Source organism: Diabrotica virgifera, chromosome 1, assembly GCF_917563875.1.
Source record: "Diabrotica virgifera virgifera chromosome 1, PGI_DIABVI_V3a".
Lineage (NCBI taxonomy): Eukaryota > Metazoa > Arthropoda > Insecta > Coleoptera > Chrysomelidae > Diabrotica > Diabrotica virgifera.
Window position 1 is genome coordinate 158104163 of NC_065443.1, and position 26477 is coordinate 158130639.

The following is a 26477-nucleotide window of genomic DNA, read 5'->3' on the forward strand; positions in this document are numbered from 1 at the left end:
ATTTTTATTTCTTTGTTTGTCGTCACTTCTGGTGTTGGTAGTTCATTATCGTCACCATTAGCAAATAGGTATCGAAAGTAGTCTGCAGGTATCGAAAGTAGTCTGCCATGTTTCCTTCTGAATGTGTTTTGTTTGTGTTAGTTTGTTCATCTCTTTTGTTTGTCCTCTTATCATTCTTCATATTTCTCTTTGTATCCTGTAGAAGTTGTGTTCTATTTGTTTTGAGATGTTCTTCCAGTGTTCGCTTTTATTTGTCTGACTAAATTTATTGTATGCCTGTGATTTTTATAGTGATTGTATGTGTGCCATTTATAGTGATTGTATGCCTGTTGTGTTCTGTATTGTAAAAAGCCTTTCTTCTTTTCTTCACATTTAGTCTTCACTTGCTCTCTGAACCATGGAGTTTTCTTTTTTGATATGTTAGTGTTCATTACTTTCCTCTCTCCAAGTGCTTCTATTGCTGCGTTAATATGTTATTTTTTAGTTTTTATCTTGTGGCATTTTAACACGATCAACTATATTTAATGAGAGTTATCCACAATTTCAATTTAAAATATATTTATTTTAAACAATTTTCAAATTAAACAAAGTGGAAATCTTCTTGTTCTTATTCTTCTCATATCCTTTTGACCTCTCAGGCATCAGTTTGTAATATTTACGTTGTAATTCTTTCCGGTTTTATTAAGGCCATCGGTACATAATTCGCAAATATTTTACGGCTATCCCTATTTATTCTGTCTTTACACGGCAAATTGCGTGTAGTAAAATTCACACTGGTATGGATATGTAAACATTACTAGAATATCATTCTACTTGACAATATCATCATTAACTTTAAAGAGATGGCTTTTGAATATTCTTGGGTAACTGTTATTTGCATAATTGCAAATTATTAATTCAGTTAATAAATGTGATAATTTCTTCACTAACTCTGTATTCAGTGATTGTAATAATTCATATGTACAACAAAAACTAATACTCAATCGAGAAAAGAGGAAAAGTGTTAAAGTGATTTTTTAATAATATATTGTTACTATGGACGCTTACAATTTTGAACATCTTTAACAATAGAATACTTGGATTACAGAATATATCCTGATGTATTCTCTGCTTGGATCTTCCATAAATAATAAACAATAAATAAACTTTTTATTAAGTTCACGTCTTAAATCAATTGTTTATCAAATACACCATCAATATTATTTAATCAACAACTCAAAATATTCCCGATGCCATGTCAAATATTTAAAACTGTCACTGTCTTGTTATCATATCATCATATTCTATTTGACTCAGTGCGTTGTATGACAAAGATAGCGAATGTTCGATTTGGAAAACGTCACCACGGACATGGTGTCCACTTTTTTCGAATCCTGAAATTTTTTAAAAAAATTTAAACTGAATGAAAAACTAAATTGTTATCGAGGGCCGAAAGTCCCTTAGAATAAATAAAAAGTTTCTTTTGAATGAGATATTTGAAATTAAAAATCACACTACATTAATTTATTAAAATAAACATTATAGAAGTTTCCAGGGACTTTCGGCCCTCGGTAAGAACGCAATCTTTCATTCTGCGTTTAAATTTTTTAAAAATACTTATTAGTTTTCTCAGGATTCGAATAAAATGAATCCCCATTTGAATAGCATTGCAGCCGAAAATACGTACCCATCCCCTTAATAATATTAAGGGGATGGAGTTCATTTTATTCGAATGGAGTATGTCCGAACCCAAACATTTGGCTCTGTTTAATATACCTACGCAGTAACTCCATTTTGATAGGCTGTCACGAGGGTTTAATGCCCAACAGGAAATTCGTGGATGATCACCCGCTTCTGCTGTGCTAGGAGTGATACCAATTGATGTCAAAGTGATATAGCTTAGTAAAAGAAGGTTTGGGAGTGCTCAATGTCAAGACATTAACCACCCAATACAAAAATGGCTGATATATAGCTTAATATTTTGCGCCCGTGTGGTTAAACAGCTTTCCTTGGATAACTAAAGTAGATATCTACACTTAAGATGTGAACATGCATTAACTGGAGTTTCCTAAACTTCCTATCTCCTGGGATATAAACGAACTGGATGCAAATAGACTCCGATCGAGTTACTCCCTTGTCCACTATTACTAGCAAATATCTGTTAAATTCTTACTTTCAATTGACTCTCAGTTCAGAACAGAATGCGAGAGCAATGTACTTATTGACTAAAATTTATAAATGAACCTCGGGTTGGTTTTGATTTATTTTGCGAATAAGAATCGACCCTAAACCGAAAGTGTGCATATGCAGTCTTCAAACTGGGAAAGAAACTCCCTCCGTGTTGCGATTATGGCGTGAATAAACAAGTTATTCGCCAAATGATACAAGTCAGATTCTTTGAGATCTTACCCAAGAGAAGCAAGGGACTTTCTTACATAAATATTAGATTTTTAAATAACACATTTTTGTCAAAACGATATGAAATGCTCGTGGACTGTGCTTCAGCAGAGTTTTTCTCAATGTTTTTATTTTTTTAATGTTTCAGAATGAAAATATATTAGCAATTCACGATGAGACTGGTTACAACTTGCTTCAAAAATGTGTAGGAGCAAATAATGTTGAGTTAGTTCGCTGGCTCTTAGCCAGACACAGTGCTGCTGATGTCAATAGGTTTCCTTGCAGCTTGCCTCTTCATATAGCCTGCTTAAAGGGGTAAGTTTTTTGTTGCACCTTTAAAAATATAAATAACGCCTAAGTTTTAGATTAAATTACAAAACATTTTTTCTTTGAAAATATATTATATTGTACATGACAAAAACCCATTTCAACCTTCCAGGTTTTGACTTTCCTCTTCAGATCTCTACTGCTTTCTCTTCTGTCATTCTTCTGACCTAGGCAATACTTTTTGATTTTGAAGTGGTAACACCAAGGTGGATACACTCACCTCTGATCTATCTAGGTCGGTACTTCTGCCTTAGTCCTGTTTTATTTAGTTTAGGTGATTATTTCCCCCTAAAATTCTGATATATTAATATATCCGTATTTTTGTCTTGCTGTTTTTGCAGGAGGTTGGCGATGACTTCTGCTGCAAATTCATCTCTGTCCTGTGCTTTTTGTCTTAGGATTTGGAGGTCTAGTCCTGCCCGATCCTTGATGTTACGCAGCCCGATCATTTGTCGTCGACCAGAACCAAGCTTTCCTTCTATTTTGCCTTCCATTATTAGTTGAAAGAAGTTATATCTCTCGTGTCTGAATATGTCGTGTCCGTCCAACATTACATGTTTTCCATTTTTTAAAATAATTTCTACAACTTATTGATCTCTAGTCATACGTCTTACGATTACGATCAGCATTGATGTTTATTATTTGCAGACATGATGAATGTGTAGAACTATTGTTAAAGCATGGTGCCAAATCAGATGTGGAGGTTAGAATGTGTTGGCCAGGTCCTCACAGCAGTAATTGTGAAGAACGGGGAAAATATTGTAAGTATACGATTTTAGTTGTCAGCAATAAGTTTGAAGGAAAAGCCAAACAATAAGGAATGCACGTAATTTCCCCCTTGTTGCCATATTCTAAATTTGAAAAAATATATACGGAATAATAAGATTTTTTTGACATGCCATTCCTATTACAGCTAGCATTTCATTGGCTAGAATTAGTGACTGGTTTATAGGACGTCATTATTATATTATGTGAGATTGTAAATGGTAACTGATGTCTGTCAATATTGGAGGTTAAATATAGTGTCAAATTATTGTTTTCAAATTATATTTTATTTATCTAGTTTATATTTTAACGACAGTTTCTTTTTATACCAATTTCACTTTCCTATCCTAACCTAACCAAGGTTTAGTTAGGCGTTAATTTTAAGAAACGTTGCTGGCTAAATCGGCACAGATTGCAAATGCCATAAAAGAAAAAGAAAAAAAAAATAAACAAACAAAAACCTTACAACCTTCTATAGGACAATGTCAGTTTGACACTTTGTCACAGTTAGTACAGATAGTTATCTTTGTTTCACACTCTTAAGGACAAAGAGAAACATTGTAGCCGATAGCTGCTTTCGTAAAAATTACATATGTTTTTTAATTACGCAACAGCTCTTTTCTGTTAAACTTGACGGTAGCGAAAAAACTAATATATGAGGAAAGATTTGTTGAATTTGTTTGTCGTTAAGTTTGTACCGGTCGGTTATGATGTCATTAAATCTATGGTGTGCATTTCTAATTGTTTGACTTTTAGTTTACCATATTACGTATGTACAGATCATCCCAAACCCTTTTTCAGTGCGTCACAGATTATCGGATTCTCTGTAAAGCATTACAGTTGGAAGTGACAGAAAAAACGTACCTCTGTGATTATTATATATTGAACTTAAAAAATTATGTATTTCTTGACAGGTATCTGCATACTAAAACGACTTATACTTAAAGATGTATAATTGGTTGGCGATTACAGTACTCTAAATAAATAACCAACCAACGATGCGAATAAGGATAATTTGACACAAAAGTAATTCACTGTGACATTATTTCACAATATCATTATGTTCAAGTGACAATTGTAATTTCTAGGTTAGTATTTTTCAGCGACGTAAATATAAATATTTTATGTCATTGGTATTTTCGGACATTGTATTGTGAAATTTGATTTTATCTTTATTTTTACATTAAAATATTTTAAATGCAAATATTTGTATAAATATTGATGTTTATATAAATATAAATATTCTGACAACTGTCAGATTTAACTAAAATGTCATGTAATAATTTGCGACATTCTTAAAATCCTATATGACGTCAAAATTAATGACGCACTGAAAAAAGGGTTTGAGATTCACTGTATGTCATACCCATATTGTCTGCCAAAACCCAAAACGCGAATTTATCGACGATAATAAAGTTTTTAGACTTATTCACTTAGTGTGACTAAAGTAGTCTGTAGGTGACTGGAAAGATCCAGTCTTTGAAGAATTGACGAAACGACACACGAAACAGCTTCCTTCTTCTTTATTTGCCGTCTTCTACCGAAGGTTGGCGACCATCAAACGATAGGTTTCTCTGTTTTGTGCCGCATGTATTATGTTCGCAGCTTCTGGTATTTGAAACCATTCTCTCAAGTTTCTCAGCCAGGATTTCTTCTGCCCAAACCTCTTCTACCTTCAATCTTGCCTTCGACGATAAGCTGTAGCAGACTGTACTTATCATTACGGAACACATGGCCCAGGTATGACGCTTTCCTCCTTTTAACAGTTGTTAACAATTCCAACTCTTTACCCATTCGTCTCAATACCTCTGTGTTGGTCACTCTGTCTGTACAAGGAATTCTCAGTATGCGTCGATACAGCCACATTTCTAGAGCCGCTAACTTCTTTATAGTTGCTGCTGTTAACGTCCACCCTTCTACTCCGTAAAGTAGCGTAGAGAGTACATAGCATTTTGTGGCGCGCCATCGGAGGTTAACGCTTAGGTTGCGGTTGCTTAAGAGCTTTCTCATTTTTATGAATTTGGATCTTGCTATTTCAATTCGGATCCTAATCTCTACGTCTGGGTCCCACTTATCCCAGCTTCCCCTTGATGGAAATCAGATTATTAGACAGGAGCTTATGTGATTAATGTTTAATTATTTTAATAGTCACCATCGCACGAAAAAAAATGCGAATATATTCTACTACTATATGTAGGTATATAAAAGATACCGTTCATTTACCAGCTCCGGCAGCTGCGCAAGCACCTCGAGACAGCCGAAAACGCGCATGTGCTTAAGACCGGTATCATCATCATTCTCTTTGCCTTATCCCTATGCGGGGTCGGCCTCCCTAATTGCATTTCTCCACACAATTCTATCTTAGGTCATATCAATGTCAATCCTCTTTACCAACATGTCCTGCCTTATCGTCTCCCGCCAGGTCTTCTTTGGTTTTCCTCTCCTACTTCTTCCAGGAATCTGCACTTCAGCTATTCTTCGTATTTGGGTGATTAACGTCTTGACGTTGAACATGACCAAACCATCTTAACCTACGCTCTCTCATTTTGGCATCAATTGGTGCCACACCTAGACTTCCCCTAATATACTCATTTCTAATTTTATCCTTCTTTCTCACTCCACTCATCCATCTAAGCATTCTCATTTCCGCCACATGCATTCGTTGTTCCTCTTTCTTCTTCACTGCCCAACATTCAGTTCCGTACATCATAGCCGGTCTTATGGCTGTTTTATAGAATTTTCCCTTCAGCTTCATCGGAATTTTTCTATCACACAACACACCACTCGCTTCTTTCCACTTCATCCATCCATCCATAATTCTACTGCATGCATCTCCATCTATTTCTTCATTACTCTGTAATACCGATCCCAGGTACTTAAAACTATTGCTTTTTACAATCAGTTCACCATCCAAAGATACCATTTTATTTGTAGTAACTCCATCTTTAAATGAACATTCCAAATACTCTGTTTTTGTCCTGCTATGTAAGTTTTAAACCTTTTTCCTCCAGAGCTTGCCTCCACTGTTCCAGTTTTTGTTCTAAGTCTCTTTCATTATTTCCTACTAACACGACATCATCGGTATACATTAAGCACCATGGAATGTTACCTTGTAGTTTCGCTGTTATCTGGTCCACAACTAATGAGAATAAATACGGACTATTTTGAGCAACAGAGCCTTGGTGCAATCCTACTTTCACATGAAATTTATCAGTCTCTCCCACACCTGTCCTATCACTAGTCGTTACTCCATCATCCATATCCCTCACAATCTTTACATATTCACCATGGACTCCTTTCTTATTGAGTGCCCACCACAGAATCTCTCGAGGAACTCTATCATATGCTTTCTCAAGATCAATGAATACCATATGAGCGTTTGTTTCTTTACTCCTGTATTTTTCCATCAACTGCCTTATAATGAAAATTGCATCTGTTGTTGATCTGCTCTGCATAAAGCCAAATTGATTCTCGGATATTTCGGTCTCTTCACATATCCGTCTATCAATTACTCTTTCCCATATTTTCATGGTGTGGCTAAACAGTTTTATAGCCCTGTAGTTTGTACATTGTTGTATATCTCCCTTGTTTTTGTAAACAGGTACCAGTAGACTGCTCCATTCGTCTGGCATTTGTCCAACTTCCATAATTCTATTAAATAGACCTGCTAGCCACCTTGTTCCTGTCTCTCCCAATGCTCTCCATACTTCCCCAGGAATATCATCTGGTCCTACCGCGTTTCCTTTCTTTATTTTTTGAAGCGCTTGAGCCACTTCCTCGTTTGTTATTTTGGTGACAATTGCTGCTACTGTCTCCGTTGACTCTACAGGCTGTCTGTCAAATTCTTCATTTAATAAGCTGTCAAAGTACTTTATCCATCTCTTTTTGACATCCCTTTCATGAACTAGCATTTTATTATTTTCATCTCGGATACATCTAATCTGATTAAAATCTTTTGCTTTCTTTGCTCTCTGTTTGGCTATTTTATATATCTTCGTTTCGATTTCCCTGGTATCAAGTTGATCGTATAGGTTTCAATACGCTTCTGCTTTGGCTTTTGCTACTGCTACTTTCGCTTCATTTTTCGCCACCATATAGTTTTGAAGATCTGTGTCGGATCTGGTTTCTTGCCACTTTTTATATAATTTTCTCTTCTCTTTTATTTTTTCTTGTACTTAGTTTGACCACCACCAAGTCTCTTTATCCTCAAACTTTTTTCCTGACGTTTTCCCAAGTATTTCAATAGCAGTCTCACTAATACTACTGGCCATTTTTCTCCAAATTGTATTAGGGCTTCCTTTCATGTTCCAACGTATTTTTTCTACTATTCTTCTCGTGAATAGACCTTCTTTCTCATCTTTCAGCAGCCACCACTTGATTTTTTGTGGTCCTCTCCGATATTTTTGTTAAGTTTCGCTTTTTTACTTCGATGTCCAGAACAAGCAGCTTATGTTGTTGGCTTACTGTCTCACTAGCTATTACCTTGCAGTCCTTGCATTCACGTATGTCTTCTTTCCTTATCATGAAGTAGTCGATTTGGGATTGATGTTGTCCACTTTTGTAGGTAATAAGTTGAGTTTCTCTCTTTTTAAAGAATGTGTTAACAATCGCCATATCCAATGCTGTTGCTAATTCAAGCATGTCATCTCCAGCTTCATTTCTAGTTCCCAAGCCTAATCCCCCATGTATTGTTTCATATCCTGTCTTGGTTTGGCCCACATGTGCATTGAAATCACCTCCTATTATAACTTTCTCCTCTGCTGGAATATCACTCAGTACGTCTCCTAATTGATCATAGAAAGCTCTTCTTTCACTCTCACCCAGACCTGTTTGGGGAGCATACACACAACATTCAATACCTCTTTATCAATTACAAATTTCACTGACATCATTCTATCACTCGTTCTTACAACTTCTACTACGTTATCTTTCATTTCACTATCAGCAATTATACCAACTCCATTTCTAGTGTTACTACTCCCTGCATACCACAATTTTTAACCTTCACCTAGTCCTTTCGCCCTTTGACCTTTCCACCTACTTTCTTGAATGCAAGCAATTTGAACTCTCCTTCGTTTGAGCCTATTTGATGCCTGAATGCCTTTTCTATCAGCACCATACCCTGCCCTGCACGTTTAGCCAATACACCACCAATTCAACCAAAGTGCAGTATTACCACACACCCGCCTGCATTTTTCTGTATAGGCCAGGATCCCTACTGTAAGGAATGCCCTATAAGCCAATGTATTGTTGCCCGTATAGACAATTGTAAGTTTAGAATTTCACCAAAATATTTTAGGAACTCATTTTTAAAGCTAATAAGGAATTGAAAAACGTAAAAAAATTGGATTTTTTGATAATTCCAAAGTTTACTAGTACCCTCAAAATTGCAACACGAAGATTAAAAAAAATTGCTCGCAAACTATACTCCGCCATTCACACTACGTGTATTTGCTCTTCGCTCGAGAAAAGATAATCCAAATAACTTCATGCAAGCACGTTGACGAGAAAAATTTAATTGCAGCAGTTAGGGAACATCCATAAACTACGTCGTAAAAATTTTGGAGTTTTTAAACCCTGCCCCCCCCCTTCCGTCGTAAAGCGTCATTGAGAGTTCCCCTCCCCTCATGCCGACGTCTCAATTGCAGCCCTTTTAGTAATTTTTTTATTTCTGGATTTTTTAAAATTAACTCTCAAACTTTATTTACAAATGTATCCAAATCCGTATTATTATGTAGCTCATTAATATCCGCATAATTTTTTCTCTCAATTCACTACACAACTAATTAGCTTTATTTGGACAAAAGACAACAGTTTTATCGGAGTTCCTATGCTTTCTTAACCTATCATGTAAATCTTAACATGTACTTATTTTGTTTTGACTTCAATGTCATTTCTTTTACTAAGTATAAATACAATGTATTAACTAAATAGAATAGAATATTTTATTTTTATTCATTGTTTCACGTTTCTGTGTTTCAACAGTTTCACGTTGTTCTGTGTAGAAGCGTTTGTTTAAACAAAAAGAACAATGTTTTATTGATGTTGTTCTGAAGCTATTTCCTTGTGGCATTTTTATGTTTAACTATTTAGATGGGAAATAAGCCACAATTAAATTGAAAAAATAATATTATTAACGTTTCGACGCCCAAATCGGGTGTCGTTGTCAAAATACAAAATACTACTAAATTAAACAAAAATGGTGTTGCTAAGTAAAAAAATTCTTCTAATAATTTATTTAATCTGACTCATTTATATTGGCAATTGCCAATGTTTATGAGTTGCGTTCCTGGGACGACTTTACTAAAAGATAGTTTATTCATAAATAAAATACAATATGAGGACAAAATTACAGATCTAATTACAAATGGACCTTATACCAAATTAACGAAGGATCCAACGAAGACACTGGAAAACAAGATATATAGAATTTTATTCAAATTTAAAAATGATCTAACATACTATCAAAGAAAATTAATGCCACCTCACTACAGTAAGACACCACATTTTTATGGAGTGCTGAAAATTCATTAAGCGAACATACCACTTAGACCCATTTGTAGTACCATCAATTCTCCTTGTAGTGAACTATCAAAATTTTTATTAAACATTATAAATCCATTTGCTAATATTGATGACACATTTATAAAAAATACAAAACATTTTTTAGACAAATTATCAACTATTGAATTTCTTCTTCTTCTTCTTTTATATAGGCAGTACTGCCTGTTTTTCTTCAACGGTGCCTTTCATTCTGCCCCTAAGTTGTCATTCCATCTTTTCCTTGGGCGTCCTATACGCTGTGAGCTCGTACGTAGAGGGGATATTTACAAATTCGCGAGCGCCAGTAGTGGCAAGTCTGTAAACGTTTACCGGAAATTTGACATAAATGTCAAAGTGATTAATTTAAAATTAAAATTAAAAACATTAATTATAAAAAATATTAGTTCGTCAAAGCTGTGGTATATATTTTTACCTTAAATATACTTACGTTTTAAATACTGAATTTAAGTTTTTTTAATGTTCCGTAATATGTAATTATAATTTAATTTAAAAATCTTAGCGCCATCTACACGATAATTGTGAAAGAATCCGAAGTATGAAATTCATATTTTATCAATAGAACGTCAAAATGATTAGCAAAATCTTAAAAAAATCGATTACAATTTAATTACTTTTTTGCGTTGTAAATGTTAAGCGATAACAATTAAATAATAAATTTAAAAATTACCGGTGAAAGTTGAATTAGTAATCCGCTAGGAGCGCCACCAGCGAAGCTCAGAGCGTATACTTCTCCTGACTAACGGTGACTTGTCCCTGGCTATTCTTACTATCCTTGATTCAGACATCCTGCTTATGTGCTCATTCCACTTTTCTTTTCTGTTCTTTACCCAGGTATTTATATTGTCCACCCCACATATGCGTCTGATTTCCTCACTTCTTACCCTATCCTGTAGTCCTTTTCCAGCAATCCTTCTTAAGATCTTAATTTCGTTGGTTTCCAGATGTCTTCGTGTTTTGCTTGTATCTGGTCTTATTTCGGCCGTGTAAGTCATAACTGGCCTAATAACTGACTTATATATTCGGGCCTTTGTTTCCAATCTTAGGTGTTTGTTTTTCCAAATTGTGTCGTTTAGGCATCCGGCCGTTCTACTGGCTTTAATTATTTGGTCTTTTACCTCTTCTTCGATATTGTTGTCGGCTGATAGATTAATTCCCAGATATTTGAAAGTCATTACTTGTTGTATAATTTGATTGTCTAACTGCAATTTGCATCTTATTGGTTCTTTGGCAATTACTAAACTTTTTGTTTTTTGGGCTGATATTTTCATATTCATTTCTTTTGCGTTAATGTTGAACTCGTGCAATAATCTTTGTAGGTCGTCTTCGCACTCTGCTACTAACACGGTGTCATCAGCGTAACAGAGTATTTTTATCTCTCTATTGCCTATTTTGTACCCTCTTTTTTTCTTCACCTGTTTTATTATTGTTTCACCAAAAAACTATTGAATTTAATCCAAATAATATTTTAGTAAGTTTTGACATAAACAGTTTATTTACAAATGTGCCATTATATAAAACTTTAAACATAATCAAAACGAAATTAGAGAATGATAATACATTGACAACTAGGACAAGACTAAATGTATCAGCTATAGTATTTTTACTACAAAAACGTTATTACGTAGGTCAAAATTTTTGACGTAAGAGAACTGTCAAAACATTAGAATGTGACTTTTCATTATTGCCATGTTTATAATAAACATGGCAATAATGAAAAGTCACATTCTAATGTTTTGACAGTTCTCTTACGTCAAAACTTTTGAAATATAAATTTATAATAAACATGGCAATAATGAAAAGTCACATTCTAATGTTTTGACAGTTCTCTTACGTCAAAAATTTTGACCTACGTAATAACGTTTTTGTAGTAAAAATACTATATAATGGAGTTATTGACATTATGTACTAATACCTATTTTCAACTAAATAATAAATTCTATAAACAAAATTTTGGTCTAGCAATGGGTTCTTCTTTATCTCCATTATTGGCTAATATATTTATGGAGGATTTTGAAACTAATATCATTTCTAAACAAAATTTAAAACCCACAGTATGGTGGAGATATGTAGATGATGTGTTTTCAATATGGCCTCATAGATCAGCATTGTTAGATACATTCCTGAATATTATAAACGATCAAGAAGAGACAATAAAATTTACAATGGAAAAGGAATACAATAACACTTTGCCTTTCCTCGATGTTTTAGTCTCACAGAAGGATACTGGATGTGAGACTCAAGTGTATAGAAAACCAACACACACCAACAGATATTTCAATTACAAATCAAATCACATCAACTTTAAAAAGGGAATCATTAAATCCTTATATGATAGAGCCAAAATTACTTGTTCTAACGAAAATTCATTTTTAGAAGAAAAACAATTGTTAACACGTTGATGGACAGTGCGACAAATGTATAAGCAAATGTTGTGACACTATATGTATTCTGCAAAGTAGAATAATGAATAATGCAACGTCTATAGACGTTGTGTCACATTAAACGAATGGAAATTGGACGTCTATAGACGTTATGTCCGTCAACGTGTTAACATCTGTTTTGTTAAAAAATGATTATCCTTTATCGTTTATAAAAAATAAGGAATTGTCAAGATTGAATCGAATGGAACAGAACAACTTTGAACGGGATCCTACAACATTCACAAGAAATAATATGAGGAAAATATCAATACCATATATAAAAGGACTATCCGAGAGACTTAAAACAATAGGAAATAAATTCAACATTTCAACAACATTCAAAACAAAAAAACACATTGAGTTTCAGATTATTCTATCTAAAACTAAACCTAACAATGAACAAGAAAGAACAAAGAATTGCATTTATAAAATACCTTTTGAATGCGAACAATTTTATTTAGGTGAAACATTAAGACCATTAAACGTTAGAATAAGTGAACATCAGTCTTATATTAAAAATAGAGAATTTGATAGATCTCAAATATGTCAACACGCATGGGATAATGAACATAGAGTTCAGTGGAGAGATTCAAGTATAGTCCTGAACGAATCAGATAGTAAAAAGAGACAAAGCGGCTGTAATGAAACCAATGAAACCAATTGTGAAAGAAAATACTACGATTAGTAAGTCAATAACATATCGAGTTAGTACATATTTTATATTTTAGTATTACTTATTGTATATCTATATATTATTAATATTATTTATAATTTAAACATATTAAAGTCAGGATTTGGTATTAGTTTTTGAAAGTAAATTAAATGTAAGACCAAATACTTACGATGTCGGGATAGTATCACGAGGTTTTTTCCTGGTTTTCCCTCGTGATGTACTATGGAATCTCTAACGCGAGAATTTTACTGTCATCGTTGCTTTTGGTTGTCTTTTTAAAGACAGATCACATGCTATGATTTTTTTTTGACGGATATTCTTGAGTTGGGATTGATTTCATGTAATCGAATGAACTATCTTTTAGTAAAGTCGTCCCAGGAATGCAACTCATAAATATTGGCAATATCATTTTAAAGTCTTCTACTTTAAAATGTATAATATACGTCTGAATTGCCAATATAAATGAGTCAGATTAAATAAATTATTAGAAGCATTTTTTACTTAGCAACAACATTTTTGTTTAATTTAGTAGTATTTTGTATTTTGACAACGACACCCGATTTGGGTGTCGAAACGTTAATAAAATTATTCTTTCAATTTAATTGTGGCTTATTTCCCATCAAAATAGTTAATGTTTTTTTGTTTGTTATTTTGAACAAATGTGCTAGTAATATTATTTAAGGCTGTGACTGATAAAAACAAAATATGAAACAAAATGAAAAGTATATATTAATTCTAAAATAGGACATATTTTTTATATTCGTGAACCCTTTTGTTTTCATTTATTTTAAATTTCATTTATATTAGCATATTATATAATGTAATAATGTTGTATAGCTGGTATTGAAGTTTTACGTTTCTATATGATCTGATACTTTTACCGTCGTTTTACTCACTAATGCGATTATTGTATAATTTGCACCTACCACCGCTCAGGTTAGATACATTTGAAGATAGTGGGAGGTCTGTGTTTAGTAGTAGATAGAGTGTAAATATATACTTATATCTATTTTTGTGGTTAACTAAATATAATAATTTGTTAGAACAGATGTATAAATGAGTTGGTATCATTGTAGCAACTGCAGTCCAACATGAAGAGACCTGCATAGAAAGAGATACTCGAGAGCGGGCGCCCAATAATAAACTACAGTCAGCTTTATATTATGCATTGGATGGCGATCAAGTTAACATATTGACGATGTTGTCGCAGAGAGGAGAGGACCCATGGGTAAATTTTCTTTTCTCATTTAATCGTTTCTTATACTTAGTTCACCTATGCTAGTCTTAACAGTCTAATAAATTTAGTAATATTTTTTTAGTGCGTTGGTTAAATTTTGACTGACTGGAAACAGCTGGAAAGTACTATACAACCAAATACACGTGATCATAGCTAATATTAATTATTGTAAAGAATATAACATCCAGTTTATTAACAAAATAAAATAAAATTGTATCAATTAGAACAAAGGTGTAAATATCTATTTTGACATTTGGTAGTCGTTTGTAGATTAGTATTTACAAATTGAAAGTTTTTAATGAAAAAATGAATATATTTATATTCTCATTATTCAGGCTTAGTCTTCATTTTTCAATGAAAGAGTTCTACAACAGATATTTTATTTGAGCAATTAATAGTAAGAGGTAGGATTGTTGTTGTATATTTGTAACACTCAGGTGTGCAACACAAAGATGATCAAAGTCCTCGTTGCTGAGAATCGGAAGAAATGTGGGGGTGGTTCTTTGGATCATTCTTACTATCTTAGAAATAAAAATAAAATTGAAGAAAAGGAAAATAAGGGGATGATAGCTACTAGAGCTAAACCAGAAATATTGGACAAATAAAACGAAGAAACAATTTGCCAAAAAGGGCACCATTTTGTCTTTTCTTCGAGAGACAAAGAGGACTCTTAAAATCAAAATACAAATATAAACAAATAATAGGTAACAAATAACAAGTAACAATCATACCTAATTTAGTCTTACTCGAACTTTAGTATGATATAGTTAGACCCAAACTCAGACATCCAAAGTGAAAGTTATCCTCCAACACCAAATTGTTCTATATGGTCCACATAATGTTCAGAAAAAAGTCACACCATTTTGAGCGTCGGGTTTGGGGGGGGGGAGAGGGGGGAGAAATCTGTAAATTCGTTGTTTTTTACGTTTTTCGTCAATATTTATAAAACTATGCGCTTTAGCATGAAAAACCCTCTATACAAAATTGTTCTACATTAAATTTGAAATAAAAAAGGCCCTATGCATAACCCTTCTAAAATGAACGGTTTCAAAGTTACGGAGGTAGTATAGTATAATTGGTCCAAAAAAAGGCCTAACCCAGACATCCAAGCTTTCCTTCAACACCAAATTGTTCTATATGGTCCACATAATGTTCAGTAAAAAGTTACACCATTTTGAGCGTCCGGTTTGGGGGGGGGGGGGGGAGAAATCGGTAAATTAGTAGTTTTCTTACGTTTTTCATCAATATTTCTAAAACTGTGCTTTAGCGTAAAGACTGTTCAATAGAAAAATGTTCTACATAAAATTTAAAACAAAAAAGGTTCTATACATAATTGTTATAAAATCAACGGTTCCAGAGTTACGGAGGGTGAAAAGTGGAGGATTTCGATACTTTTTATATTTACCGATTTCTCCCCCCTCTCCCCCCCAAGCCCGACGCTCAAAATGGTGTGACTTTTTTCTGAACATTATGTGGACGATATAGAACAATTTGGTGTTGGAGGATAACTTTCACTTTGGATGTCTGGGTTTTTGGAATAGTTATACCATTCATTGCCCAAAAAATATAAAAAGTATCGAAAACCTCGACGTTTCACCCTCCGTAACTCTGGAACCGTTGATGTTATAACAATTATGTATACAAGATTTTTTGTTTTAAATTTCATGTAGAACATGTCTGTATATAACATTGTTTACGCTAAAGCATAGTCTTGGAAATATTGACGAAAAACCTAAAAAAAAACTACTAATTTACCGACTTCTCCCCCATCTCCCCCCAAACCGGACGCTCAAAATGGTGTAACTTTTTACTGAACAATATGTGGACCATACAGAACAATTTGGTGTTGGAGGAAAACTTTTACTTTGGATGTTTGGGTTAGGCCAGTTTTTGGACAAGTTATACTATACTACCTCCGTAACTTTGGAACCATTCATTTTAGAAAGATTATGCATAGGGCCTTTTTTATTTCAAATTTAATGTAGAACAATTTTGTATAGAGGGTTGTTCATGCTAAACCGCATAGTTTTAGAAATATTGACGAAAAACGTAAAAAACTACGAATTTTCCGATTTCTCCCCCCTCTCCCCCCCTCTCCCCCCCCCCCCCAAACCCGACGCTCAAAATGGTGTGACTTTTTTCTGGACATTGTGTGGACCATATAGAACAATTTGGTTTTGAAGGATAACTTTCACTTTGGATGTCTGGGTTATGCCATCTTTTGGATTAACTATACTATACTACTTATCAAAACTGATTTTGCTGTCGCAAGAAAAATGTTCTGTCCCCAAAAAAAGTAAACAATAAAAAGTTGATACATACAAACCATATAAATTTTTAATGTTTAATTTTTTCACATAATTGTTTTCCAGTCAGACTTGGTTTAAAGATTTTACAATTAGTAAGCACATGTTGGCCACGATATGTAGATAGAGGTTTAATCAGCCATTAAGTGCGCATCTATTCAAAATTAACCTTAGAGCAACGCAGATGTGCGAATGAGATGAAACAGGAACAGAGCATTTGATACTCAATTGTCACCTCGTACAAGGCAGAGTAAATATTTTAAATGACTATTTATAAACGATCGAATATCAAAAAACTATACAACCTAACTAGCTTACTAAAATATAAAAAATATTGAAATCTGTGAGCTACATTGTATAAACATATAGTAAACATTAAACTAATATTGTAGGTCGTGGGCTAGCTCATTTAAAAGTTTATACAATTCTCTATTGAGTAATACACACATTAACATAATTATTTTTACAGAGTATCCAATTTTTTTTAAATTAAATTAATTGACGCAAACAGAAGAATGTATGTAATGTATTTAATTTAAACACTTTTTACTGTTTAATAAATAAACATTGCTTTTCGCTTAAATTCGATGGGCAAGCTGCCACCCACTTGCCTCTTAGAAGTGAGAACATTTAATTTAAGCGAAAATCAATGCTTGTTTGTCAAATAAAAATTTTTTTGTTGTGTGACAGCAGTAAAATGTCTTTTGAATTAAATAATTGATGTTGATATTAATAAATAGAGAATTGAATAGCCTTTCAAATGAGATAGCATACGACCCCTATTCTCATCTGTTTCTCATATGTTTTAACAACATATTGCAGTATGGTGCAAATGAAAGGAATAAATTCGTTATTTCGTAAACCAGCGACTTTAAGAAAAAATCCCGAAACAGGTCGATTTTTATTTTTAAATTATGATATTTTGGCATATATTATACCATACGAGTGGCGTCATCCATCTGGGCGTGATGACGTAATCGATTATTTTTTAAATGAGAATAGAGGTCGTGTGCTAGCTCATTTGAAAGGTTTTTCAATTCTCTACTCAGTACAATAAACATTAACATAATTATTGACAAAAAAGAAGAATGTATGTAATTTATTTAATTCAAAATACATTTTACTGTTGCCAGAAAAAAAAAAAACAAAATGTTTAGGTCACAAACATTGCTTTTCGATTAAATTCAATGTTCAAGCAAGCTCGCTCCAGCCCTTAGCAGTTTGAACATTTAACTTAAGCGCAAAGCAATGTTTATTTGTGAAATAAACATTTTGACTGTTTTATGACATCAGTAAGTATATTTTCAATTAAATAAATTACATACATTCTTCTTTTTTGTCAATTATTAATTTAATAAAACATATTTTGGCCACACTCTATAAATAATTATGTTTATGTTTATATTACTGAATAGAGAATTGAATAACCTTTCAAATGAGCTTACACACGACCCCTAGTCTCATTTAAAAAAGTCATCGATTACGTCATCACGGCCAGATGGATGAAGACACTAGTGTAATATATATGCCAAAAAAATCACAATTTAAAAATAAAAATCGGCCTCTTTCGGGATTTTTCCTTAAAGGCACCAGCTTACCATACTATATAATTGTAGCAAAATGTTGAACTCAATTCATATATGGTCCAAAAGTTAGATGATCCAGTTTACAAAAACAGAAAATACTCATTTATGCTTTTTTAGAATGGTATATTCCGTGCAAGAAAACCCTTACTACATTCTGCCTGCGAGAGAGGCGCATGGAAATGTACAGAGTACTTGATACGAGAACGTTCAGATGAGATACACCTCCTTAAAGATGAATATTACCCCATCCACTACGCGGTTTTGCATGACAGCAAATTTCTGGAACTCTTAATAGGTAAGTTTTTTCATAATTAGTCTACACTTCAGTTAAAATAAAACTATTACAGGATATCAAAATAGGGAACATATAATTTTTCTTGGATGTATGAATTAAAACAACGTAAATAACATTTTCAAGAGATTTTCACATTGCTTTCAAAACAACTGAAAATAACGAATAAGATACCGGTTCAGATAATTTCTCTACCGAACTCTTTAAAAACGGTGGTGACACCCTTGCGAAACTCGTACATAAATTAGTAAATGAAATCTGGCAACAAAAAGAAACACGCGCAGAATGGAAATTAGGCCTACTGTGCCCACTTCACAAAAAGAGAGACATGATGGTGTGTGATAATTATAGAGGCATTACAGATACATATTCGTGGATTTAAGATCGCACTCGACTCAATTAATAGATACAAACTTCTCCTGGCTACCTCTTTATCTTATTCAACTCACTGAACTCACACTTACAGGAGTAGAGAGAAGTGATGTTGATTATAGTTACTTTCGAGTATTCGTTACAAATCGTTACTTTTGTATAAAGTAATCATTTACAGTATTCGTTACTTTGATTACTATGATTACTTTTGTTACTTTTGTATTTGAGTACCGGTAATCATATCGAAAATCGTATTTCTCAATAGGTAGGTATTTTGTATAAAGTAATCATTTTTACAGTATTCGTTACTTTGATTACTATGATTACTTTCGTATTTGAGTACCGGTAATCATATCGAGAATCGTATTTCTCAGTAGGTAGGTATTTTGTATAGGTATTCCGATATAACAACGACCTTCACCGATCTGTTTAAGGGATAAAAATGATTTTATTACTATGATTACTTTTCTATTTGAGTACCGGTAATCATATCGAGAATCGTAATTCTCACTAGGTAGGTCTGTATAGGGATTCCGATATAAGAACGACGTTCACCAATCTGTTTAAGAGATAAAAATGATTTGATTACTTTGATTACTTTTGTATTTGAGTACCGGTAATAATATCGAAGTACGAAGTAATCAGAGTAATCAAAGTAATAAAAGTAGATACAATAGTCGTTACTCGCTCTGATACGATTGGTACGAAGTAACGAAGTAATCAGAGTAATCATAGTAATCAAAGTAGATACAATAGTCGTTACTCGCTCTGATACGATTGGTACGAAGTAACGAAGTAATCAAAGTAGATACAATAGTCGCTACTCGCTCTAATACGATTGGTATGAAGTAACGAAGTAATCAAAGTAGATACAGTAGTCCTTACTTGCTCTGATACGATTGGTACGAAGTAATCAGAGTAATCAAAGTAACGATTTGCCTCTCTGTATAGTAATCGCTACTTTCGGTATTCGTAAGTAACGAGTACTTTGTAACGAATAGTTACTTTTTCAACATCACTAGTAGAGACCATGGTAAAAATCCAAAACGATTTCTCAACACCTTTCCATTGCAAAAATGGACTAAGACAAGGTGATGGACTATCGTTTCTTTTATTTAATCTTGCTCTAGAACAGGTAAATCGCGTGTCCCAGATTAACACAAATGGTACTATATTTTTAATAAATATGTGTAAGTTGTTGGATATACAGATGACATCGACATCACAGCTATGTGCACAGATTCTCTCACCGATGCATTCCGGTTGTTAACAACATATTTACAGAGAATGGGACTAAATATAAATGCTTAAAGACCAAATACATTTGTTGTACTAGGTCAAGCAACCGGACGGCCAGAAGAGTAATAATTGGCGATTTAGAACTGGAAGTTGTGGAAACCTTCGTATACCTATACCCTCTGTTGACTAAAGATTAAACATTTCTTTGCTATTTAAAGAAGAATAGAGCCTGACAATAAGTGTTACTTACCGATCGATAACTATAATGTTGTATTCAATGTGAGCTCTAAATATTTTTAATCTTAACAAAGTTTAATATAAGTTATAAATTGTGAATCTCAGTGATATATTGAAATAAACTGTAAATGTACAAACTCTTTACATGATATCCAGTAAAATTAGCATTAAAGTCAGCAAATTGCAATTATTTGTTATTGTTGTAAATACATATTGTTGTAAAGACCGATATACATGTTTTAGCAGGTGTACAGGGTCGGACTTACTTTTCACTTAACGTTTATCGAAATGAATTCAAAGATGGAATCCCACAACAGTTCTACAATACAAGACCATCAAAGTTAAATAAACGCATCACAGTCATACTCTTTGGCAGCGTCGAGAGTGCAATTTCCTTTAAAGTCCCAAGCAATTATCTTTAGTGCCTTAGAAAACACCAAACTTCAAGACTACCTTCTCCCACTTGGAAATATAATTCAACCGAAAAATATAATCTTCTCTTCTAGATTATCTAATAATCGCATATATATGTATTTATCCAATAAACAAATAGTGGATGATTTTATGAATAATTATGGTCAAATAGAAATACAAGGTGAAATTGTCAGAGCAAGAAGGTTAGTTACACCAGCGGAACGACTTGTGCTCTCTGGCGTATGTCCTTCAATACCGCACGCCTTGCTAATCAATGAGTTACAAAAAATCGGTATAGTTCCTGTCTCCCCCATGATATTCCTCAAAATTAGTGCTTCTATGCCTGAGTTCAATCACATCCTTAGTTTTCGAAGACAAATCTATATCAGTCCTCACAGTCTAAGCGTACGTTCAGAGTGGACGAGCAAAGAGCAAAGAGCAAAAAGTGCACGTTCAGAGTGGAGCGACGAAAGAGTACGAGCAAAGAGCAAAGAAGTGCTAAACCAGAGTGGGAGCTGGTAGTTACGCGAGACTAGAGTTTAGTTCTTTCCCACTGAAAGTTATTTTCTTTTTTTTTTCGAAAACTCCTCATTGAAAACGTGGTACTTCCTAACTCGCGGAAAATGTTAGAGAATTCATCTTAAAGGCAGGTATACATATGCGCTCTGCTCGGTGTGCGAGCCGCTCGAGCGCAGCATGTTCGTCAGATTAGTACGTGTTTTCAAGTGGCGCACAAACGGCACGCACACGACGCACCACAATCTAACTTCTGTCGGTTTTTCAACAAAAGCTTTGATGGTTCGCAATACGTATTTGGACGAGTTTGCGAGTGGTTTGTTGGTTTTGGCGCGCCTGAGTTGAAAATATCAAAAAACACATTCATAAATTAAAAATTTAACTTTGTTTCTGGTGAAGCAACACAGTTGGAAAAAGCAGATATAATATTTTAATTGTCACCGGAAAGCGAAAAAAGTAACGCACAACTTGAAAGAACCTATAGATTTCTAGCTTCGTTTCTGGTGAAGCAACGCAGTTGGAACAAGCAGATATATTATAATTGTGTCACCGGAAAGCGAAAAAGGTAACTCACAACTTGGAAAAGCCTATAGTTTTCTAACTTTGCTTCTGGTGAAGCAACTGAGTTGGAACAAGCAGATATATTATAATTGTGTCACCGAGAAGCAAAAAAGGTAACGCACAACTTGGAAGAACCTATAGTTTTCTAACTTAGTTTCTGATGAAGCAACGGAGTTGGAACAAGCAGATATATTATAATTGTGTCACCGGTAAGCGAAAAAGGTAACGCACAACTTGGAAGAACCTATAGTTTTCAGGGACTACCTATTTCGCTTTCCGGTGACACAATTATAGTATATCTGCTTGTTCCAACTGCGTTGCTTCACCAGAAACGCAGTTAGAAAACTGTAGGCTCTTCCAAGTTGTTAGTTACCTTTTTCGCTTTCCGGTGACACAATTATAATATATCTGCTTGTTCCAACTCCGTCGCTTCACCAGAAGCGAAGTTAGAAAACTATAGGTTCTTCCAACTTGTGCGTTACCTTTTTCGCTTTCCGGTGGCACTATTATAATATATCTGCTTGTTCCAACTCCATTGCTTCACCAGAAACGAAGTTAGATAACTATAGGCTCTTCCAAGTTGTGCGTTACCTTTTTTTCTTTCCGGTGGCACAATTATAATATATCTACTTGTTCCAACTCCGTTGCTTCACCGGAAACGAAGTTAGAAAACTATAGGCTCTTCCAAGTTGTGCATTACTTTTTTCGCTTTCCGGTGACCCAATTATAATATATCTGCTTGTTCCAACTCTGTTGCTTCACCAGAAACGAAGTTAGAAAACTATAGGTTCTTCCAAGTTGTGCGTTACCTTTTTCGATTTCCGGTGACACAATTATAATATTTCTGTGCCTACGTTCTGTGCTGGAACAGTGCCTACGTTCTTTCCGATGAAGGCTCCAATAAGAGCCGAAAATCGCGATTCGAGGGACTGGACTGCACTCCGTATTCTAATTGAAAAGTAAGATTGTTTTGCCTTCGCATTGCAACTGAATAAAAATGGTATACATTTTTATTTTATAGTCGTATTACTCCGTAGAGTAACTAGGTGCATTTTTCCGTTGGAACTTTACCAGCTGCAGACAGGGGATGTGAATTGCATAGTGTAGAATTCCTTCCCTCTCGTCTTCACTGCAGCATCCATTTGACTTGCAAATTGTAGAAGTCTTGGAGGTGTCACCAGGAAAGTGTACCAATAAGTTTTCAATTTAAAAATCTTTTAGTAATATTTTTAATATTTTCAATATTAATAATTTACTATTAGGATTGAAAACTACTTCGTCTTTCAATGCCAGATGGCGCTAGCCACTTACTATCATCACTTCAGTTGCAATGGGTGGGAAAACCTCTCGATGCGAATCAGTTAAAATATGGAGAACAGTGCCTACGTTCTTTCCGATGAAGGCTCCAATAAGAGCCGAAAATCGCGATTCAAGGGACTGGACTGCACTCCGTATTCTAATTGAAAAGTAAGATGGTTTTGCCTTCGCATTGCAACTGAATAAAAATGGTATACATTTTTATTTTATAATATTTCTGCTTGTTCCAACTCCGTTGCTTCACCAGAAACGAAGTTAGAAAACTATAGGCTCTTCCAAGTTGTGCGTTACCTTTTTCTCTTTCCGGTGGCACCATTATAATATATCTGCTTGTCTCAACTCCGTTGCTTCACCAGAAACGAAGTTAGAAAACTGTAGGCTCTTGAAAGTTGTTCGTTGCCATTTTCGCTTTCCGGTGACATAATTATAATATATCTGCTTGTTCCAACTGCGTTGCTTCACCAGAAACGAAGTTCGAAATCTATAGGTTCTTTCAAGTTGTGCGTTACCTTTTTCACTTTCCGGTGACAATTATAATATTCTGCTTGTTCCAACTGCGTTGCTTCACCAGAAACAAAGTTAAATTTTTAATTTATGAATGTTTTTTTTATATTGATAACGATTTCCGAAGTGAAAGTCGAAACGTCAAGTAAACTTGATTTCAAACTCGAATTGTGGCTTATGCCCAAATAAAATAGTAAATCTTATTTTGTATTTCTCACGCCGCGCCGGTAAGAAGACAACAATGAAATGACCTTTTTTTACATTGGTCCGCATGTATATTTTTTATTTCAGCTTCGAGATGGATGACGTCACTAGTATGTAAATGCCAAAAAATTATAATTTAAAAATAAAAATCGACCTGTTTCCGGATTTTTTCCTAAAATCGTCGGTTTACGAAATAATGAATTTATTCCATTTGGTTTTGCCACACTGTAGAACTAATAATAATTATTAAGTTACATAATATTTATTTAATTATAAAATTGCATAAAGTTATAAATTTAAAAATCATCGTCGTCCTGGTTTATTTGAATCATAATACTTGTTTCATAACACTTCAGCTATCAGGTTACCGAGATTCATTTTTCGGAAAAATACCAAAATAGTCCATGTAATGAGACCGATCCCGTCTGGAAAAATTTCTGATTCGGTTTCTTTGTGGATTCCTATACAAGTACAGTTTCATACAATATTTTATCTACGATAAACAAATAAAAAAATTGTAACTCTTCGTCACTGCAATTCATTTCTATTCTACAATTTTTAGAACTTTGACATTTAAAAATTTTAATTTCCTTCAAACCACAAAACTGTCAAAATTTTTGTTGTAATTTATTGCTCATTATGTCATCACCATGACAACGCGAAAGTTAAGGATATTTGACTATATGAAAGTGTGTCAAAAACAGTGCTAAAAAGTAAATCCCATTTAAAATACATTGTTACTTCACGCACACTTTAAACCCTTCACGCACTGCTATCTATAATGATAGTTTTCACAAACTAAAACCTTATACATAATAATATATGACATAGAGTAGATAAAATTGTTTAAACAATTTCTGCCCAAAAATTCCGCCCGGTGCTCTTCAGATTTGTTTAAAGGGGACATTTTTTAATAGGAATTGACAAAGAAACCGAATCAAAAATTTTTTCAGACGGGAGCGGTCTCACCACATGGACCAAAGAGTGCGAGCAGAGAAATAAAACTTGTTTGGTTTCGCAGCTTTGCTCTTTGCTAGCACTCTGTGTACCTCCGTTTCCCAGTAGTAGTTTGATTTCTCCGCTTTGCTCTTTGCTCGTCCACTCTGAACATACGTTAACACTACCAGAGTCATTTACTCTTGTTTTTGACAACACAATATATAGAATATTCATCTCTCAAGACTTTAGTTTGCTTTAGATGCAAGAAGCCAGGTCACATTGCATCACAGTGCTCCGAACCACTAGCTCAACTAAACCCCAACCAAAACAATGAAGCATCGGTATCCAGCGCAACAAATATATCTTTGCAAGCACCCAATGATACAAACCCTCCTCAGTGTGAAAAAATGTCTATTTCCAATGTCCCGGAGATACCGAACAAAGAAGATGCATCAAATAAGGACAGTCACATAATTAATCAACCAAAACGTAACTTTGATGAAATTATTTCACCTGAAGCAGATCCATCTTCAAAAGAATGTAACATTTTTCCACCACCTAAAGTCCAAGCAAAATCAAAAATAGCTAAAATTAGTTCAGCAAGCACTTCTGAATGCTCATTTTCTCTCTTACTTGACCCTGCTAAAAACTTCATAGAAAATCACCCTCTACCTTTCCCTCTAAACTTTGATCACCTTACCTTCCTCCTAATGAATATCACGGGATCAACAGATCCTATAACCACAATTCAAGAATATACCACAGACCTATCAGCTTTGTCCCATATGCTCAGTCTAGTTTAGCCCCATTTAAAGGAAAGATCCATAAAACGAAAATTCACGTCCATAAAGAAAAAAATTAATAGTTATCTTGGCAGTGAGGCGTCAGACTGGGAAAGTGACACATCTCAATTAAGCCAACATTAAGATTCAAGTTTCTACTCCAAAAGAATATTGATGGAATTTTTCATCGCCTTGTTATGCTCCTACATCTTTCCTCTGAATTCCAGCATCTATACTGCAGAGCTCTTTGGTTTGTTTAAATCCATCAAACTATGTATATATTAAAAACCTCCCTTGTTGCCCAGTCCTTTCCGACTCTCTTAGCACAGTCAAAGCTATGCAAAATATATACCATAAACACCCCATTGAGAAAAGAACCAAGGCCGAACTAATGGAAGCTCAAGAAAGTTTCAGAAGAATCAACTTCCTGTGGATACCATCCCACATAGGCATTGAAAGAAATATGAACAAGCAGATACTAGTGCGCGTAACGCTATCACTAATGATGCATCAGAAACAGAGTGTAGGAGTGTCGCTAGCGATCTAAAAGTTCATTTCAAAAATAAAGTGTTAGTGCGTGGAATCCAATTATTGCTCCAAAGGTTTAATTGTATACAAATTGTAATTCATCTTTACCAATTTTTGATTTAATATTGTTACAAATGTTACAGAAATGTCGCTAATAACCTTCGGGTGGATGCGACTTTGTCTTTCTAAATAAAAAAAAAATAATAAGTGTTATTATTGCGTAAGAAGACACATGGCGTCTCACTACCTAAAAAATTAGAGTAACCGTCTATAAAACACTAAAGACCAATGAAAACACATTGAGTTGAAACGTGGTCA

General features: G+C 34.1%; 1 protein-coding gene across 7 annotated transcripts in view; it reads left to right on the plus strand.

Moving 5' to 3' along the window:
* The window catches only part of LOC126878798 (ankyrin-2), a 113700-nt gene that overhangs the window by 26143 nt on the left and 61080 nt on the right, over positions 1-26477 (plus strand). For all 7 annotated transcript variants that reach the window (XR_007695786.1, XR_007695785.1, XR_007695787.1 and 4 more), the window contains exons 3-6: positions 2525-2691; positions 3352-3464; positions 14202-14353; positions 18372-18549. Coding sequence is in view for 4 of the 7 variants with exons in the window: in XM_050641695.1 (XP_050497652.1) it covers positions 2525-2691; positions 3352-3464; positions 14202-14353; positions 18372-18549 (610 nt within the window). In the remaining 3 variants the exon portion in view is untranslated. The remainder of the gene's footprint in view (positions 1-2524; positions 2692-3351; positions 3465-14201; positions 14354-18371; positions 18550-26477) is intronic.